This window comes from Phalacrocorax aristotelis, chromosome 26 (assembly GCF_949628215.1).
Source record: "Phalacrocorax aristotelis chromosome 26, bGulAri2.1, whole genome shotgun sequence".
NCBI classification, from domain to species: domain Eukaryota; kingdom Metazoa; phylum Chordata; class Aves; order Suliformes; family Phalacrocoracidae; genus Phalacrocorax; species Phalacrocorax aristotelis.
In genome coordinates this window covers 2425745-2443929 of record NC_134301.1, presented here as the reverse complement: position 1 = coordinate 2443929, position 18185 = coordinate 2425745, and the positions used below count along the sequence as shown (strand labels likewise).

Here is an 18185-nt window from a genome sequence, read left to right as displayed (position 1 = left end):
TCATTGGCCGCCGTGGCCTGGGACTGGCCAATCGGCACCTCCCGCTCGCTCGCTGCCCTTGGGCGCCCCCCAGTGGCGCCGCTGCCCGCCCGCTCTTGGGCGCCCCCTGGCGGCTCCGCCGCGGAACCGCGGGCGGCGCGGGGCGGGGCCGGGCGGGGCGGGGCGGGGCGGGGCCGGGAGGCGGTGGCGGCCGGACGCGACGGGCTGAGCCTCCCCCGCCGCCCCCCGGTGCCTGGGCCGGGGATGGGGAACGTGGAGAGCGCGGACGGGGAGGCGCTGCCCCGGGGCCCGGGAACGGCGGCGGCCCCGGGAGGGGCCGGGCTGCTCGCCCCGGGCAAGATGCCGATGCCGGAGCCCTGCGAGCTGGAGGAGCGCTTCGCCCTGGTGCTGGTGAGAGACCGACCCCCGCCACGGCCCCGGCCGCCCGCCGTGCCTCCGCCCGCCTCCCGTTGCGCCCCTCCGGTTCCCGGTACACCCCACCCACCCACCCCCTGCTCCCCGGTGCAGCTTCCCCCGCGCTCCGTCCCTGCTCCGCGCCGCGCCTCCGCCAGGTCCCGCTGTGCTTTCCCAGTCCGCCCCCACCCGGGACCCTTCCCGGTGCGCCCTCCCCGGCCTGGCGCACCCCGGCCGCCACGCTCCCCTCCCGGCGTCCGGCGGGCGGGCGGGCACCGACGGGACGGCACCAGCGCCCGGAGGAGCCCGGGGGCGGGCAGGGAGCGCCGGTGCCCGCGGGAATGGGCAGTGGCCGGGGGCAGCCGCGGGGGAAGCCTGTCCCGGACTAGCCCTGCGGGCGGTGACGCCACTCCCGGTGCCACCGGGGGGGGCCCCTTCGGGCCCGGGACTTTTTAACCCGGGAAAGTCCCATCGAGGTGACACATGGGGCTGGGTACGGCTCCGTGTGGGTGCGGGGTTCCCTAGCGCTGAGGGTCTGCCGTGGGTGCCGTGTCCCCAGGGCTGGGGCACCCATGGGTGCGGGGTCCCCGTGGCTGGGGATCCTTGTGGGTGCGGGGTCCCCGTGGGTGCCCTGTGTGGTCCACGGTCTGCTGTCATGGCCAGGGCGGTGGCCTTCCCACAGCTGGCCAAGGTTGCGGTGCTGTCCCGTTACCGAGACATGGCACGGCGGTGATCCTGTCCCCACACCGTGACCACGGTGCCATCGGGACCACCGATGCCACGGGTGCCACCGCGTCCCACCAACACTGGGCTCGCGGCACAGCGGGGTGTCCCCGTGGCTCATCTGTGGTGGGGTGACCCATCGACGGTGCCGGCACGATGCTGGCTTTGTCTGGGGGCGGGACGGGGGACACACTGACAGCGACACCATGGCTGGGTGACACCTGGGGCACACGGCCCCCAACACCCAGCACCGCTGTCCCGGTGGTGGCCGTAGCCAGTGGAAGTGTGTCTGGGCAGGAAATGCTGAGCGTGAGCCCGCGGAGCTCTGGGAGCTGGAATTGGGGGGTGCCGGGGGGCACCGGCACCCCCAGCTTGTGACTACTGTGCTGGTGGCAAGTGGCACTCGTCTGCGAGGCCGTGGCCCATCCCTGCATCCCACGCAGGGCGGATGCGGCAGCCAGTCCCTGTGGGGCCGGTGCGGGGGGGACACATCCTGCTGGGCGATGCTGATGCCGGGGGGGTGGGATTTGGGTGGTGTTTGGGTTCCCCCGGTGCAGCCACCCTCAAAATTCCACTCATCGGCATCGCCCTGTGTTGTCCCGGCTACTGCCGAGGAGGAAAATATTTCATCATGTGATGGGGCTGCAGCACCGGCGGCCCCTGAGCAGGCAGGATCCGTCCCCACGTGCCCCCCAACGCCGGGGTGGGCTCCAGCCCCGGTAGCCCCCAGTCTCCAGGGGCACTCAGTCCCGGGGCAGCTGGGGGGGGTCCCCGGTGGGGAGCGGTGGCGGAGGAAGTGCCAAGCCGGGAACGGCCCTGCTCCCACCACAAAGGCAGGAAGCCGAGCGGCGGGAATGCCGGCAAGGGCGGCTGCGCTTCAAAGCCCCCCATGCCCCCCGCCCCCGCCCGGGGCCTCCACGTTCCCCCCCCCCTCCATCCCCGGGGTGTCCCTGGGGGCGCCGTGATTTTGCCATCGGCCACCCTGTTACAAATAAGGGTGACCCTGTGGGGAGGGAGGCACCGTCCCAGTCCCCAAGGCAGTTTTGGGGGGACCCCATCCTGGCAGTGACATCCCTGCTCCCATGGGAATGTGTGCGTCCCCCCGGGGGTGCATGGCCTCGCCCAGGCTCTGCCCTGGTTTCCTGCAGCTTGGTGGGGCTGGGATGACCAGGGGAGGGATAATTTTAGCTGCCACGGGGCGGGTGGAGCACCGGCGCCTCCCGGCTGTGGCAGTGGCTGGCTCTGGCTAACAGCACTGCCCGGGAGCTGCCGTGCCGGGGTGGCATCGCCCGGTGGGGTGGCATCGCCCGGTGGGATGGCATCGCCCGCCGGGACAGCCCCAAGCCTGTGGCCATCCGGAAACCCCGGTTTCCACCGTGGCATCCCATTTGTGTCCTTGCTGGTATGGATGTCCTGTGCCGCATCCCGCACCAGCGGTTCTCGGGGTCTGCCACGAAGATGCCCAGCGCCCCGGTGAGCCGGGCGCCGCTGCCGGGCTTCGAGCCGCGGTCGGGGAGCGGAGGCTGCGGTTTGCCGGCGAGGAAGCTGGTGCAGACAGGAAGGACGCGTCGGCGCTGGGGAGATTTGGTGCTGACGGTGCAGCTGGCACATGGCGCTGCGGGCACTGCTGGCACTGCCGTCCCCGTGCCGCGCATGTGGCCCAATCCCCACCAGTGCTTCCCAGTGCCGGGGACCCTGGCCGTGCCGTGGTGCTGGGGGACCGTGGCTGTGGTGGGACTGGGTGGCCTTGGTGGGGTGGTGTCACCGTGTCCCCTGGGGTGATGCCCCCTCCTCTGCCCCCAGAGCTCTATGAACCTGCCTCCGGACAAAGCCCGGCTGCTGCGCCAGTACGACAACGAGAAGAAATGGGACCTCATTTGTGACCAGGTGGGAGGCTGGGGGGGGCAGTGGGGGGTCCTGGGGGGGGGCTGCGCTGCTGTGCCAGTGTCACCAAACCCCCCTGCCCCCCCCAGGAGCGGTTCCAAGTGAAGAGCCCCCCCCATGCCTACATCCAGAAACTGCGCAGCTTCCTGGAGCCGGGTGTCACACGGAAGGTGAGGGGCTGGGGAGACCCGGGGGGGGGGGTTTAGGGGTGCTTGGGGGGGTATGGCTCAGCCTTGCTCTGCCCTCAGAAGTTCAGGAGGAGGGTGCAGGAGTCGACCAAGGTCCTGCGTGAGCTGGAGATCAGCCTGAGGACGAACCACATCGGGTGAGCACGGGGTCCCTGGGTGGGGTTTACGGTCCGGGGGACGGGGGGGCACAGGGTCCCGACACTGGCCTTGCTGCAGCTGCAGGGGAAGTCAGAGGCGCTGCAGGAACTGGGCCGGTTCCTGCCCCGGCCGTGCCGCGGGCCAGGGCTGCCAGCGAGCAGGTCCCCGGGGCGGATGCCGCGGGCGGATGGGCCGGTGCTGACGCCCTGCGTGAAGCTGCGTGGCCAGATCCTGCCTGGCTCCTCCCGGCACTGGAGGGCTCAGCACCATCCCCGAGCCTGCGGCGCTGCGGCCCCGCGCCGGCAGCTGGTCCCCTCGGCGTGCGGGGCGATGCGCCGGAGCTGCACGTGTTGGCCGGCGGGACGGGGATGTTACTGGGGCCGGTGGGGACGTCACTGGCGGGTGCCCGGTTCCGTGGTCGTGCCCGCATGCTCGGGGCGGCTCGTGCACGTGCCCGGCTGTGCCCCGCCGCCGGCCCCGCCGTTCGGCTCTTCCCCGCCCGCGGCCCGAAAATAGCAGCAGCTGGAGACAGGAAACGGGCTGGGGCGAGGGGCTGGCGCCGGCAGGAAAGGGGCGGCCACGGCCCCCCCGGCTCCCGCTGCTGCCTGACTCACCGCCCCGGCCGCGGGCAGGGCTGCAGGCAGGGGTACAGGCAGGCGTGGGGGGCCCCGAGGCCGTGCACGCACACCCTGCGCTCCTGGGTGCAGCCCTCTCGGCTGTGCACATCCCCCCCCCACCCCACGCACACAGTCCTTCTCCCCGTGCGTGCACCCCCCGCGCACAGACCCTCTGCCGCGCACGTCTCCCCGTGCACCCCCTGCCATGTGTACCCCAAAGACACCCCCCCTAAATGCACACCCCCCCATGGACACATACGTCCCGTGTACACGCAACACCATGTGCGCCCGCTCCGTGCACCCTCCTTGCACACACGCCCGCCCCCTCCCTGGCCGGGGCACATCTCACCTGGGCTCCTTGCCCTGCACAGTACCTCACACATGCACCCTAACACCCTCCCAGGGTGCTGGGGCGCCCTGAAACCCACCCCCTCCGCCCCAGGGTGCCCAAGGCTATGGACACAGCCTCAGCATCCAGCTCAGCTTCCCGCCTTGCGCCCGGAGCCGAGCCCTCCCTGCCCTGCAGCCGGCAGATAAAGCTGTGCTGGAGCTGGCACCGGTGATAGCAGAGGGGCTGCAATGGCCACCGGAGCCCCGGGATGCCCTTGCCACCCCCTCCCCATCCCTGCACCAGGCTGGTGGTCCCCATGGTGGGTGGGATCATGCCGGGGCGAGGGTCCCCAGCTCCTGCAGGCCTGATGGGTGCCTGGTGCTGTAGGTGGGTGCGTGAGTTCCTCAACGATGAGAACAAGGGGCTGGACGTGCTGGTGAACTACCTGTCCTTCGCCCAGTGTGCTGTCATGTGAGTAGGGTGCTGGGGTGTCCCTGGGGTGCAGGGGGTCCCTGGAAGACCTGGGATGTGAAGGCTCCCGGTGCAGCTCCCTGCTGTGGGCGGCTGATACTGCTTGGCCCCTTATCAACACTGGGGCCGCCCAGCCCACATGTGGGGACCCGCCTGCCGTGGGGTGCCGTGGGGTCCCGTGGGGTCCCGAGGGCCACGGGATGCTTGGCCCCTTCCTGCCCACCCGGGCTGGGGGTCCCAGGGCCACCCTTGCGCCCCTCCCTGCCCCGCCGCTGCCCAGCCGCCATCCGCTTCAGCGCTTGCCGCGGTGGCTGTGCCGCTCGCGCCAAAGCCGTGTGCCCGCCGCCGCGCGCGTGTCCCACCCAGGTTGGATTTTGAGGGCCTGGAAGGCGGCGAGGACGGCGCGCTGGAGAAGCTGCGCGCCTGGAGCAGGTCCATCGAGGATCTGCAGCACCCCAGCGCCCTGCCCGCCCCCTTCGCCAGCAGCCTCGCCCGCTCTGCCCGCCAGACCGCCCTACGGTACGTACCCGCGGCACCGGCCGGCTGCAGGGGTACGTCCCACCGCTGCGCCCAGCAGCTGCCCCGCTCTGCCGGCTCCGGCCAGCCACGGCGCTGCCGCTTGCTGCGTGCCGTGCCATGTGCTGTACCGCCGTGGCGTGCGCCATGCCGTTGTGCCCTGTGCTGAGCACCATCCTGCCGTGGTGTGTGCCGTGCCACGCACCATCCCGCCCGCGGAGCACGCTGTGCCGTGCACCGTCCTGCCCTGCGGTGCGTGCCACGCACCATCCCGCCTGCGGAGCATGCTGTGCCGTGCACCATCCTGCCCTGCGGTGCGTGCCACGCACCATCCTGCCCACGGAGCATGCTGTGCCGTGCACCGTCCTGTCCCGTGCTGTGCACCGCCACATGCGTGGCACACGCCGTGCCCTGTGTGCCGGCTGCCCCGTGGCGTGCCCTGAGCACCACGCTGTGCCTTGCCCGCGACGTGGCTGTGCCGTGGCACGTGCCACGCGTGCCGCATCCCGCGCTGCCTTGCGTGCCGCGTCCCGTCCTGCCGCCCGTGGGCGCCGTGCCCTGCCCACCCACAGCAGCTCAGTGCTGCCGTCCCCATCCTGCCCACACCACCTGCCCGTCCTTCTGCCTGCCGCGGCTGTGCTGCCTCTGCTCGCCCCCACTCTGGCTCTGCCCCCACGCCTCGGGGTAACGCGCCCCATCTCTGCTTCCAGGGCCGGGCCCCCCTCTCTTTGGCTGCGCTCTCTTTCTCTCCTCTCCGCGCCTGCCTCGCTGCTCGCCCGCCGGGTAAGTACCGGCTACCCGGGGCCGGCCCGGTGCTCGCGGCAGCTTTGCTCCGTGTCTCCGCCAGCCTCTGTCCCTCTTGCCCTCCAGCCGCTTTTCTCTGCCTCTGCCCCCTCCAAAAGCCCCGCTGTCCCCGTGCTGCCCCCACCCTGGTCCCCACCGTGGTCCCGCAGGGCCGGTTCCCGCCCAGGCGAGCGCTGGCGGTGCAGCACTGGTGGTGCGAGGGTCCCGCTCACCGGCGCCCGGTGTCTCCCCAGCTACGGGACGCTGCCGAGCCGCAGGGCGCTGAAAAACTCGCGCCTTGTGAGCCAGAAGGACGACGTCCACCTCTGCATCATGTGTCTCCGGGCCATCATGAACTACCAGGTACTGCTGCCCCGGGGGTGGGGGGAACACCGCTGCTGCCGTGCTGGCACTGCTGACGCCGTCCCTGCTCCTTCCCCACAGTACGGCTTCAACCTGGTCATGTCCCATCCCCACGCCGTCAACGAGATCGCCCTGAGCCTCAATAACAAGAACCCGAGGTAAGGGGGGGCAGTCTGGTGGTGGGGGGCGTCCCCGGTGCCGGCTGGGTGTGATGGTGATGGTGGTGCTCTGCCCTAGGACGAAGGCGCTGGTGCTGGAGCTGCTGGCGGCCGTCTGCCTGGTGAGGGGTGGCCATGAGATCATCCTCGCTGCCTTCGACAACTTCAAGGAGGTATGGGGGGGGGGGGGGCTGGGGGCACCAGGACCAGGCTGGGATCGGGAACTGGGAGCCAGGGAATGGAGGAACCAGGAACACCAGGACCAGGCTGGGATCGTGAATCTGGAGTGCAGGGTATGGGGGGGATCAGGGAGGATGAGGCCAGGCTGGAATGGGGGGGTCTGGGGGCATCAGGACCAGGCTGGGATTAGGGGATTGGAGCCCAGGGGATGGGGGGCCAGTGGCCGGGGGAGGGCCAAGCCAGGTTAACCCCACGTCCACTGCCTGCTCAGGTCTGCAAGGAGAAGCACCGCTTCGAGCGGCTGATGGACTACTTCCGCAACGAGGACAGCAGCATCGACTTCATGGTGGGACAACCAGTCGTGGGTGATGGGGAGGGTCTCTGGGACAGCAGGGGGTGCTCGGGGGGGTCTCCTGGTGACGCCAGCCCTGCCCGCAGGTTGCCTGCATGCAGTTCATCAACATCGTGGTGCACTCGGTGGAGGACATGAACTTCCGTGTCCATCTCCAGTATGAGTTCACGAAGCTGGGGCTGGAGGAGTTCCTGCAGGTACGGGGGGTTGGAAGGCTAGGGGGTCGCCCCGAGGAGCCCCCCCATCTCTGATGCCGCCCCCATGCCCGCAGAAGTCGAGGCACACAGAGAGCGAGAAGCTGCAGGTGCAGATCCAGGCGTACCTGGACAATGTCTTTGATGTGGGGGGGCTGCTGGAGGACGCTGAGACCAAGAACGTGGCCCTGGAGAAGGTGGAGGAGCTGGAGGAGCATCTGTCCCATGTATGTGAGCGCGGGGGGATGTGGGGATGCGCCTTGTCAGATCCTGGGGCATCCCCTTCCAGGGTCTGGCTTTGCTCCGGGGATGTCAGTGGTGATACCGCAGTGGGGGTGTCCCTGAGCTGGGGTCACAGCCACGACTCCCCTGTAGCTAATGGAGAAGCTGCTGGACCTGGAGAACGAGAACATGATGCGGGTGGCAGAGCTGGAGAAGCAGCTGCTGCAGCGGGAGAAGGAGCTGGAGGTGGTCAAGGTGCGTGGGGGGGGCCGTGAGGGCTGTGGGGAGCAGGGCAGTGTCCCGGACCCCCCCAGCCTGACGCTCGCTGTCCCCAGGAGACCTACGAGCACACGAGCCACCAGGTGCACACGCTGCGGCGGATGATCAAGGAGAAGGACGAGGCATTCCGGCGGCGCTACGGCTCCGAGCCACCCCCCGTACTGGGCACCGAGCCCCCTCCCCAGCCCGAGCCCGAGCCCCTGGAGGAGGCCCTGCGGCTCCCCGTCCTGCCCCCCGTGGAGGCTGCGCCCCCCCCCGCCTCCCCCGCCACCCCCCCTGCCACCCCCCGCGCCCCCGCTCCCAGGTGAGGATGGGGGAGTCCCCAGGGCATCCCCAAAACTGGGGCATCCTGGAGCTGGGCTGGCCCCAGGGCTGGGGCTTCCCCAGGATGGGGGTGGGGGGATTCCAAAACCGGGGTGTTCCTGGTGCTGGGCCACTCCTGAGGCTGGGGGATCCCCAAAACTGGTCCCTCCCCACTGGGGCACTGTCTCACCTTCTTCTCCCTTCACAGGCAAGTGCCCCCCGGCCCCGCCGCTTCCTGGGGCTTCGCCCTCCATTGCGCTCACCGTTGGGCTCTCAGGTAGGTGGGCAGGGCACGGGGACCGTGGGGACAGGGATGGCGGGGGGGACCGTGGGGACGGGGAGGGTGTGGGGACTGTGGGGACAGGGACAGGGGACAAAGGAAGGGGAAGGGTTACAGGTGTCAGGGTGTCGGGGTTGCAGTCACCAAAGGATGGGTGCAGGGACCACGGCACAGGAATGGGGTGGCCCAGGGGATGGTGACAGCATGGGGACCAATGCACTGGATTCGGGCGGCTCAGGGTGGGCACAGGACACGTCCCCCTGCCCCGGCCGGGGCTGAGCTGGCTCCTGCCCTGCTGGCAGCCATCCGGATCAAGAAACCCATCAAGACCAAGTTCCGGCTGCCCGTCTTCAACTGGACGGCGCTGAAGCCCAACCAGATCAGCGGGACAGTGTTCAGTGAGCTGGACGATGAGCGGGTGCTGGAGGTGAGCCCAGGACCCCCGGCCCGAGTGGCTGGGTGGGCACTACCGCTGCTGCTGCCGTCTCTGAGCCCCCCGTTCCCCTTCCCACCAGGACCTCGACCTGGAGCGCTTCGAGGAGCTCTTCAAGACCAAGGCGCAGGGTCCAGCCCTCGACCTTGTCTGCGCCAAGAACAAGGCGTCGCAGAAGGCGGCCAGCAAGGTGACGCTGCTGGAGGCCAACCGCGCCAAGAACCTGGCCATCACCCTGCGCAAGGCAGGCCGCAGCACCGAGGAGATCTGCAGGGCCATCCACACGTACGTGCCCCCACGCCGGGGTGCAGCAGGGGGCTTTTGGGGGTCTGGCAGGGGTGCAGGGGGTCTGGCTGGGGTGCAGATGGTCAGGCAGGATGCAGGGGGGGGCTGGCTGGGGTTCGGGGGGGGGCCAGGCAGGGTGCCAGTGGGGCTGGATGGGGTACGGGGGGCCAGGCAGGGTTCAAGGGGGCTGGCTAGGCTGCAGGGGGGCTGGTTGGGGTTCAGGGGGGCCAGGCAGGGTGCAGTGGGGCTGCTGGGCTTCAGGAGGGCGAGGCAGGGTGCAGCGGGTTTGGCTGGGGTGCAGGGGGGCAAGGCAGGGTTTAAGGGGTCTGGCTGGGGTGCAGGGGGGGCTGGCTGGGGTTCAGGGGAGACAGGCAGGGTGCAGTGGGGTTGGATGGGGTGCAGGGGGGGCCGGGCAGGGTTCAAGAGGGCTGGCTAGGCTGCAGGGGGTTTGGCTGGGGTGCAGGGGGGGCTGGTTGGGGTGCAGGGGAGACAGGCAGGGTGCAGTGGGGTTGGATGGGGTGCAGAGGGGCCAGGCAGGGTTCAAGAGGGCTGGCTAGGCTGCAGGGGGTTTGGCTGGGGTGCAGGGGGGGCTGGTTGGGGTGCAGGGGGGCCAGGCAGGGTTCAAGGGGTTTGGCTGGGGTGCAGGGGGGGTTTGGCTGGGGTGCAGGGGGGGGCTGGCTGGGGTGCAGGGGGGCCCAGGCAGGGTGCAGGGGTTCTGGCTGGGGTACAGAGCGCCCAGACTGGGTGCAGCAGGGAGCTGGTCCCCGATGGTGCGGGCGCGGGGCAGGTTCGACCTGGCGACGCTGCCGGTGGACTTCGTGGAGTGCCTGATGCGGTTCCTGCCGACGGAGGCGGAGGTGAAGGCGCTGCGGCAGTACGAGCGGGAGCGCAAACCGCTGGAGGAGCTGGCGGACGAGGACCGCTTCATGCTCCAGTTCAGCAAGGTGGAGCGGCTGCCCCAGCGCATGGCCATCATGGCCTTCCTCGGCAACTTTGCCGAAAACCTCCAGATGCTGACACCGGTACGGAGCTGGGGAGGGAGGGATTGCACCCACCGGGGGGGCCCAGACCCCGCACCCCAGCTGAGCTCCCCCGGTCCTGTCCCCCTGCAGCAGCTCAATGCCATCATTGCGGCCTCGGCCTCCGTCAAGTCCTCCCAGAAGCTGAAGCGCATGTTGGAGGTGAGCGGGGGATGTCCAGGGGACGTGGGGACCAGCTGGGTCAGACTCCTGCCCTTCATCCTTGCCTTAGCTGGGTGGGAGGGGTGTCCCATGGGGGTCTTGTTCCTCCCTGACCCCCAGCAACCCTGGTGCTTTTTCCCCGTAGATCATCTTGGCACTGGGCAACTACATGAACAGCAGCAAACGCGGCGCTGTCTATGGCTTCAAGCTGCAGAGTCTGGACCTGGTGGGCACCCCCAGACCCCCTGCCCAGGTCCCTGGGACCTTGTGGGCTCCCCGGGGTCCCATCCCACAGCCCTGACCACCCACCCCACCCCCCGCAAAAATCACCCTGCAGCTCCTGGACACCAAGTCGACAGACAGGAAGATGACGCTGCTGCATTTCATTGCGCTGACGGTGCGGGAGAAGTACCCCGAGCTGGTGACCTTCTGGCAGGAGCTGCACTTCGTGGAGAAGGCGGCTGCAGGTACCACCCGTCCCCGTGCCCCGGCTCACCGTCCCCCAGGGCCGTGGGTCCCCTGACGCGTCCCTCTGTCCCCGCAGTGTCCCTGGAGAACGTGCTGCTGGACGTGAAGGAGCTGGGCCGGGGGATGGAGCTGCTGCGGCGGGAGTGCGGGCTGCACGAGAACAGCGTCCTGCGGTCCTTCCTGGCCGCCAGCGAGGGCAAGCTGGAGCGGCTGCAGAAGGACGCGCGGACGGCCGAGGTGAGGGCTGCAGAGTGGTTGTGCCTTGCACGGCCCTTGCACACGCCTGGTCATGCACGCCTTGCTTTGCATGCTCCTCGTGCGAGCCTTGCTTTGCCTAGCGCTTGTGCACGCCTTGCTTTGCACACTCCTCATGCAAGCCTTGCTTTGCACAGCCCTTGTGCAAGCCTTGCTTTGCATAGCCCTTGTGCGAGCCCTGCTTTGCATAGCCCTTGTGCACGCCTTGCTTTGCACACTCCTTGTGCAAGCCTTGCTTTGCACGCTCCTTGTGCGAGCCTTGCTTTGCATAGCCCTTGTGCACGCCTTGCTTTGCACACTCCTTGTGCGAGCCTTGCTTTGCATAGCCCTTGTGCACGCCTTGCTTTGCACACTCCTCATGCAAGCCTTGCTTTGCACAGCCCTTGTGCAAGCCTTGCTTTGCATAGCCCTTGTGCGAGCCCTGCTTTGCATAGCCCTTGTGCACGCCTTGCTTTGCACACTCCTTGTGCGAGCCTTGCTTTGCATAGCCCTTGTGCACGCCTTGCTTTGCCCACTCCTCGTGCGAGCCTTGCTTTGCACGCTCCTCGTGCGAGCCTTGCTTTGCACAGCCCTTGCACAGGCCTTGCCTCGCTCACACCCCGTGGCAGGAGGCTGCTGGGAGCCGTGGGACGTGCAGCCCCTCGGTGACCGCCCCGTCCCCCGTTCCAGGACGCCTACAACACCGTGGTGCGGTATTTTGGCGAGAGCCCCAAGACAACCCCGCCGTCTGTCTTCTTCCCAGTCTTTGTCCGGTTCATCCGCTCCTACAAGGTGAGGAGGGGCCAGGAGGGGACACGTGGGGGTCGGTGGCGATGTGAGGGGGCTGGGGGGGGGGGGGGGGGGGGCTGGATCTCACCGCCACCCCCTCGCCCCGGCAGGACGCGGAGCAGGAGAACGAGATGCGGAAGAAGCAGGAGGAGGTGATGCGGGAGAAGCTGCTGGCGCAGGAGGCTAAGAAGCAAGAGAAGGTGAGCGCGGGTGGTCCCACGGGTCGCCGGAGGGGGTGGCACGGGGGGGCAGGGAGGGTCACCCGTGACCCCAACCCGTGACGCCTGCGGCTCCCTCGCAGCGCAACAAGTGGCAGCAGCAGGAGCTGATTGCGGAGCTGCGGCGACGCCAGGCCAAGGACCATCGCCCCGTCTACGAGGGCAAGGATGGCACCATCGAGGACATCATCACCGGTAGGGCCCCTGCCGCCCCCCAGCCCAGCCCGGACGCCTGGGTCCCACCCGCGTGCGGGGGGCTGACGTCTCCCTGTCCCCCCGCCCCCCTGCCCGTGCCCCCCCTGCAGCGCTGAAGAGCGTCCCCTTCACGGCCCGCACCGCCAAGCGGGGCTCGCGCTTCTTCTGCGACCCGTCCCACCACGACGAGTCCAGCTGTTAGCCCCCAGGTACCGCCTGCATGCCCGGCCCCCCCACTCCCGGGACCCCCGGAGCCCTCTGGATCCCCCCCCGGCCCCGCATGCCCCCTCCTGCACGCCCCCTCCCCGCATGCTGTCACCCCGGGGTGCCCAGCACCCCCCCCAGCTCCTCGGAGTGGAGCAGTGCTGTGGGGTGGGAGCCTGGTGCAAGGAAGGTTCCCGGCACTGGATCCCAGCACTGGATCCCGGCACCGGATCCCAGCGCAGGGCTGGTTCCCGGCACTGGATCCCGGCACTGGATCCCGGTGCAGGGCTGGTTCCCGGCACTGGATCCCGGCACCGGATCCCAGCGCAGGGCTGGTTCCCGGCACTGGTTCCCGGCACTGGATCCCGGTGCAGGGCTGGTTCCTGGCACTGGATCCCAGCACTGGATCCCGGCACCGGATCCCGGTGCAGGGCTGGTTCCTGGCACTGGATCCCAGCACTGGATCCCGGCGCAGGGCTGGTTCCCAGCACAGGATCTCAGTGCAACGTTGGGGTTCCGTCACAAGGTCTTGGCACAGGATCCTGGTGCAAGGCTGGGTTTCCGGCATGGGGTCTTTGCAGGGTCCCAGTATAGGGTCCCAGTGTAATACTGGATCCCAGCACAGGATCCCAGTGCAAGGCTGGGTTCCAGTGAGGGTCCTGGTGCCAGGCTGGATTTCCAGCATGGGGTCTTTGCTGCAGTGCGGGGTTGCAGCGCAATAGTGGATCCCAGCACAAGATCCCAGTGCAATACTGGATCCCAGCGCAGGATCCCAGCACAAGATCCCAGTGCAATAGTGGATCCCAGCGCAGGATCCCAGCACAAGATCCCAGTGCAATAGTGGATCCCAGCACAAGATCCCAGTGCAATAGTGGATCCCAGCGCAGGATCCCAGCACAAGATCCCAGTGCAATAGTGGATCCCAGCGCAGGATCCCAGCACAAGATCCCAGTGCAATACTGGATCCCAGCGCAGGATCCCAGCACAAGATCCCAGTGCAATAGTGGATCCCAGCGCAGGATCCCAGCACAAGATCCCAGTGCAATAGTGGATCCCAGCGCAGGATCCCAGCACAAGATCCCAGTGCAATACTGGGTCCCAGCGCAGGATCCCAGCACAAGATCCCAGTGCAATACTGGATCCCAGCGCAGGATCCCAGCACAAGATCCCAGTGCAATACTGGGTCCCAGCCCGGTGCCTGGGGGACTGGCCCCGAGCTGCCTCAGCCCCGCTGGGGTCACCCGGGACCGTCCCCCAGGACAGGCCAGGGGTCCCCTGACCCTCTCCCTTCCATCCCGCAGCCCGCAGGTGGATCCGCCTGTAGCCGAGCGAGGGTAAGGACCCCCGGCTGGCCCTGGATGGGGCGGGGGGGGGGGGGGTGGGCTGCGGTGGCCAGGCTGCCTCAGTTTCCCCTCCTCACACCCATCTGCCCCGCAGGTCCGAGGTGGGGGTCTCTGTCTTGCCCCCGGCACCGTGCAGGGACGTCCCGTGCCACCATCCTCGCCTGGGCTCGCAGGCGCCGGCCTGGCCCCCCCCCGCCTCCAACAGGCGCGGGGGGACTCGTGGCCCAGACCCCCACCCCCCCAGGTCTGCCTGCAGCAGAGGCCAGATCCTGCCTCTGGCTGCGGTGGGGGCCCAGCGCTGGTGGCTGACCCATGGGGTACCCCCTCCCCATCAGGGTCCCTCAGCCCTGTCGGGGGTGGGGGGGTCAACACCCCAGAGCCGTTATCCTGCCAAGGGGACCATGGGGGCCCCCCCCCAGCCCCCCGCGCTCGTCACTTTGACCACTGATGTGAACACTAATTGCCAAAACCAAAAGGGACCAAAGCCAGGCTGGGGCGGGGGGGGGCAGCAGGATGGTGCCCCCCACCCCGCCCTGGATCCCCTCCCCCCCCGGTGACTTTTTGTACATGTGAAATATATGGAGTCTTTTACATGGCTGGTGCCTGCTTTGGGGTGGGGGGAGACACAGAGGGCACCCAGGCGTCTGGGGAGCCCCCCCCATGCTGGGGGTCCTGTGTCCTGGGGTGGGGGGGACACGGCTGGGCAGGGGCCAGACCTTTAAGCTGGGCTTTGCAGTGGTGTTATTAAAGCTGCAGGATTAAGGGGGGGCGGGGGGAGCGCCCACCCACATCACCAGCCCCGTTCTGGGGTGGGGTAGCCCCATTTCACCCCACTGTCTGCAGCTGTGGGAGATTGGGATCAGCTTAGGGCCAGGCATGGAGGGGCTGCAAGGGGGGTGGGGGGCAGGAGGCAGCCCTGGGCGCAACGGAGGGGCAGGATCCGGCCTGAGCATCACCAGGTCAGGGCAAAGGGGGTGAGCAGGGGGTTTGGGGCAGGAGGCAGCCACGGCACCTCTGCCAGCAGGGTCTAAGGGGCTGGGAGGAGCAGGATGCGGTCCCTGCATCCCGAGAAGGGCAGAAAGTGTTTCGGGGCGGGGGCAGCATGTGGCACTGGCATCGCTGCTGTCAGGGTACAAGGGGGTCGGAGGGGCAGGATGCGGCCCTGGGTGCTCCCTGAGCCGTGAGTGGTGCCTGCCCTCCCAGCCCAGGGATTAGCCCTGAAACAGGGAATAAAAGTTTCCCCTAATCCTCTCGGTGGGGGTTACCAGCGCCGCCGTGCCCATGGCCAGATCCTCTCCCGGCCCAGGACCAGTCCCCGCAGCGGCTCCGCTGGCCCCATCGCCTTTTAATTCATCTGTACAAGCCGGGGGTGCTGCAGCCCCCAGCGCCATCCTGCTCCATCCCCAAGTGCCATCAAAACTGCTACGGGCAAAGATGCTGCTGTCCATCCATCTTTCCCTCCAGCCATCCCTCTGTCCAGCCATCCGTCCATCTCTCTGTCCGTCGGCTGGGCTCAGGGCAGTCCCTATGCCCCCTCGGCAGCCCCCTCGGCCTCGCGGGATGGCCACCGCTCCCCCTGTGCCGGGGCCGCTGCCGGACTCTCCGCCTGCAGCAGCAGGTTGCAGCTGAGGAAGATGACGGTCAAGGTGACGGCGAGGCAGAGCACCAAGACGATGGCAATTTGGATGGCTGCTGCCACCCACGTGTCCCCCCAGGTGCTGGCCTGTGAGCTGGCGTTCATCTCCTCCTCTTCTTCCTCCCAGGAGCGGAGTGCGGGCGCGTGGGGCGGTGGTGGGTTGGCAACAGATGGGGAGGATTTAAGTGATGTCAAGGACTGTCTCGGCCACGCACACGGGCCCCCTCGCTCTGCCGAGAAGCTGCTGCCTGGCAGATGCACCCCCCTGAGCAGGAGAAGCAGCTCTGCCCCCCCTTGTTGCTGTGGAGGGGCGTGGAATCCTGCACTGAAGGGGGTCACCCCGTCCCCTCCCCTGGGTGCGCCTGGGGGCAGCTGGGGCTCAGGGTGTCGCTCCTGGGGGGTGGGCCCCAGGGTGCCAGCTCCCCCAGTCGCACTGCGGCCGGTGAGCCCCAAGGTATGAGGATGCGATGGGGTTCCCCAGCTCAGCACCCCAGCCTCCCCCCAGCCCGGGGACGCCGGCCCCATCACCAGCCAGGAGGGGAAGAGACTGCAGGTGAAAGGAAAAATACTTTATTTTTGCCCCAGAGGCGGCAGCGAGCTCATCTTCGGGCCCCGCGGGGAAGCGGCTCAGTCCAAGGGATGGGGGGTGCCGCTGGCGGGGACACATGGTGACGAGGGACGAGGCTGGTGCTGGCACAGAGTGAGGTGGAGAGCGGCCGCAGGCAGGGCCAGACGGGGTTCAGACACCATCCCAGCTCTGCACCGATCCCCAGCATCGCTCTGCCGGGCCAGGAACCCAGCGCCGAGCTGGTGCCGATGCCGCGCACGCCGACCAGCAGCTCCCGCCCCAAGGACTCGCCACCCCCTCAGCCAACCCGGGAGCCACCAAGCCGGTTCTCCAAGCCCAGCGAGCGCCCTGCGGTGCAAACCGAATTAGCAGCAGTCCCCAATTAAGGGCCAGGCCGAGTCCAGCTCCATGCCGAGGCTTTCTGGAGGCAGAGATCCAAGCAGAGCCGCCGTCCCAAAGAGCCAGGGGCTGCGCCGGAGAGGTGCCACCACGCGAGGTGAACCCAGCCCTACAGAGCCAGTGTGTCCTTGATGAGCCGGCGCATGGTGGTGGTGACCGAGGTGCCCAGGGAGTCCGTGATCTGGTAGGAGATCTTGTACAGGTAGGGCTGCACGTCCTTCAGGCCGGTGTCGAAGACATTGTCCACCTCTGACTGGGTGGGCATCTTGGGCAGGTACTCGTGGCGGTTCATCACCTCCACGATGTTGATGATCTTTTCACAGAGTTTCTCGCCCACCTTCTCCCGGCAGATCTGCCGCTCCTGCTCGTTAGCCAGGTTCACCACGTTCACCTTGATGGTCCACAGCTCCCAGGGGATGCACTCATCCGAGAAGGGCCAGCGTGACTTTTTTTTCTGGTAGAACTCCAGCGAGATCTGCCCCATGCCATCGCTGCCAGAGTTGCGCAGTGCATCCTGCCGAGAGAGCGCATGGCTCCGCTCAGGGTGCGCGAGGGACAGTGACCTTCCCCTCTCAGATAAGGACAAGGCACAGCCCGCAGGTCTTTAAGCTCCTGCTTCCAGCCCTGCCAGGTCCCTGTGGGGCTCCTTACCTTGAACTCCCCGACGGCCTTGCGGAGGGCCCGATCCAGCTCCTCGGAGGAGACTCGGACGTAGGCGAAGTCGATGAAGTCACAGTCGACGTCCTGGGTGCCCACGGTGCCAATGGAGTAGGTGCCCTCCTTCTTGTAGTGGAACTTGCCGGTGCTGCGGTGCAGCAGGATGGTGTGGAGCACTGCCAGCATGGCCTCCTCCACCTGCCGACCCTCCACCGACACCTCCAGCACCTCCGCACGGCAGTTCATGGCGGGGGCGGCTCGGGGGGGGGCACAACGGCAGGTCCTGCAGGGAAAGAAGGGTGTTGAAGTGGGGGCTCAGTTGTGCCCCTGTTTGGCCAACAGCCCCGGGTGACAGCCTCTACCGACCCCCTCCATGCAGCCCCTGGGGACCCTGCTGTCCCAGCATGTGCCCTCCCCACTCCACAGGGACCCAGGCACCTAGGTATGGGCTCCCACACAACCCACTCCCACCTCGAGAGCCCCAGGCCCCCCACAGCCGCCCTTAACCAGGACCCCAGTGCCCCTCACCCCAGAGGGTCCCGACCTCCCTTCACCCTCGGGGGTCCTGGCCTCCCTCCCTCCCAGGACCTCCATCCTCTTCAGCCCCTACCGCCCCCCCCCCCCCCCCGCCTCCTCCCGGGACCCCGGCCCCCCTCACCCCATCCCAGGACCCCGGCTCCCCTCACCCCCGAGGGTCCCGGCCCCCCTCGCTTCCTCACGGCCCCCCGGCCCCCCCTCACCCCGCGGTCCCGGCCCCCCTCACGGCCCCCCGGCCCCCCTCAGCACCGCCGGCCGGGCCCGCACCCACCACCCGGGACCGACCATCTGACCGCGGGGAGGAGGGAAATGGCGCAGCCCATCTGAGGGGGGGTCGGGATAAACCATCTACCGATGTGGCGGCACTTCTCGCCGTAGCAGCCGCGTTTCCTCACTCTACGCTTCTTGTTGCTACCGGTGTATCCCCCCTCCCGTTGCAGTTCCCGGCCGCGGTGCGGCCCCGGGGCTGGAATCGGCGTTCCGTTCCTCGGCTGCCCTCCCCCACACCGCCGCCAGCTTGGTTCATTCCGGGGGCCACCACAGAGCTGGGCATACCGCGGCGCAGAGCGGCTCACTTCCCCTGGGCGCTCCTCAGCGCATCGCGCCCCCTGGGCTGGAGGCTCCGCGGCGGTACTGCAGCGGGACTCGGGGTGCGGTGATCCC

The 18185-nt window shown here is 68.6% G+C and overlaps 2 protein-coding genes across 6 annotated transcripts; one reads left to right on the top strand and one right to left on the bottom strand.

The window, feature by feature from the left end:
* The first annotated feature begins 171 nt into the window (after positions 1 to 171).
* FMNL3 (formin like 3) lies at positions 172 to 14316 on the top strand. The gene is given in 29 exon segments (XM_075075943.1): positions 172 to 390; positions 2920 to 3003; positions 3090 to 3170; positions 3249 to 3325; positions 4662 to 4745; positions 5112 to 5264; positions 6299 to 6407; positions 6489 to 6565; positions 6645 to 6738; positions 7017 to 7091; positions 7184 to 7294; positions 7369 to 7518; positions 7667 to 7768; positions 7849 to 8009; positions 8011 to 8096; positions 8304 to 8372; positions 8678 to 8802; positions 8891 to 9093; positions 9881 to 10115; positions 10206 to 10274; positions 10420 to 10500; positions 10612 to 10741; positions 10819 to 10979; positions 11667 to 11768; positions 11876 to 11965; positions 12067 to 12178; positions 12289 to 12387; positions 13684 to 13716; positions 13820 to 14316. Coding segments are annotated over 27 exon segments (3060 nt in total). The 5' UTR covers positions 172 to 243; the 3' UTR covers positions 12381 to 12387; positions 13684 to 13716; positions 13820 to 14316.
* Positions 14317 to 15915: 1599 nt separating this feature from the next.
* On the bottom strand, positions 15916 to 18024 carry ATG101 (autophagy related 101). Of its 5 annotated transcripts, none has more exons than XM_075075709.1 (3): positions 17808 to 18024; positions 16980 to 17268; positions 15916 to 16842 (listed from the first exon to the last, which is right to left on the bottom strand). In XM_075075709.1, the coding sequence occupies exons 1-3, from the start codon at positions 17843 to 17845 to the stop codon at positions 16438 to 16440; spliced, it is 732 nt and encodes a 243-aa protein (XP_074931810.1). In that variant the 5' UTR covers positions 17846 to 18024; the 3' UTR covers positions 15916 to 16437. The 5 variants fall into 5 exon arrangements, with proteins under 5 accessions (XP_074931810.1, XP_074931808.1, XP_074931809.1 ...); XM_075075707.1 differs by having other exon boundaries at positions 17794 to 17847; XM_075075708.1 differs by having other exon boundaries at positions 17790 to 17841.
* Between the last annotated feature and the right edge of the window lie 161 nt (positions 18025 to 18185).

Coding starts and splice junctions, on each gene's coding strand:
- ATG101 (XM_075075709.1), bottom strand. CDS start 17,845: ATGGGCTGCGCCATTTCCCTCCTCCCCGCGGTCAGATG. Junction 17,269..17,807: donor CTCCTCCCCGCGGTCAGATG/GTCGGTCCCGGG, acceptor CTTTCCCTGCAG/GACCTGCCGTTGTGCCCCCC. Junction 16,843..16,979: donor AGGCCGTCGGGGAGTTCAAG/GTAAGGAGCCCC, acceptor CTCTCTCGGCAG/GATGCACTGCGCAACTCTGG.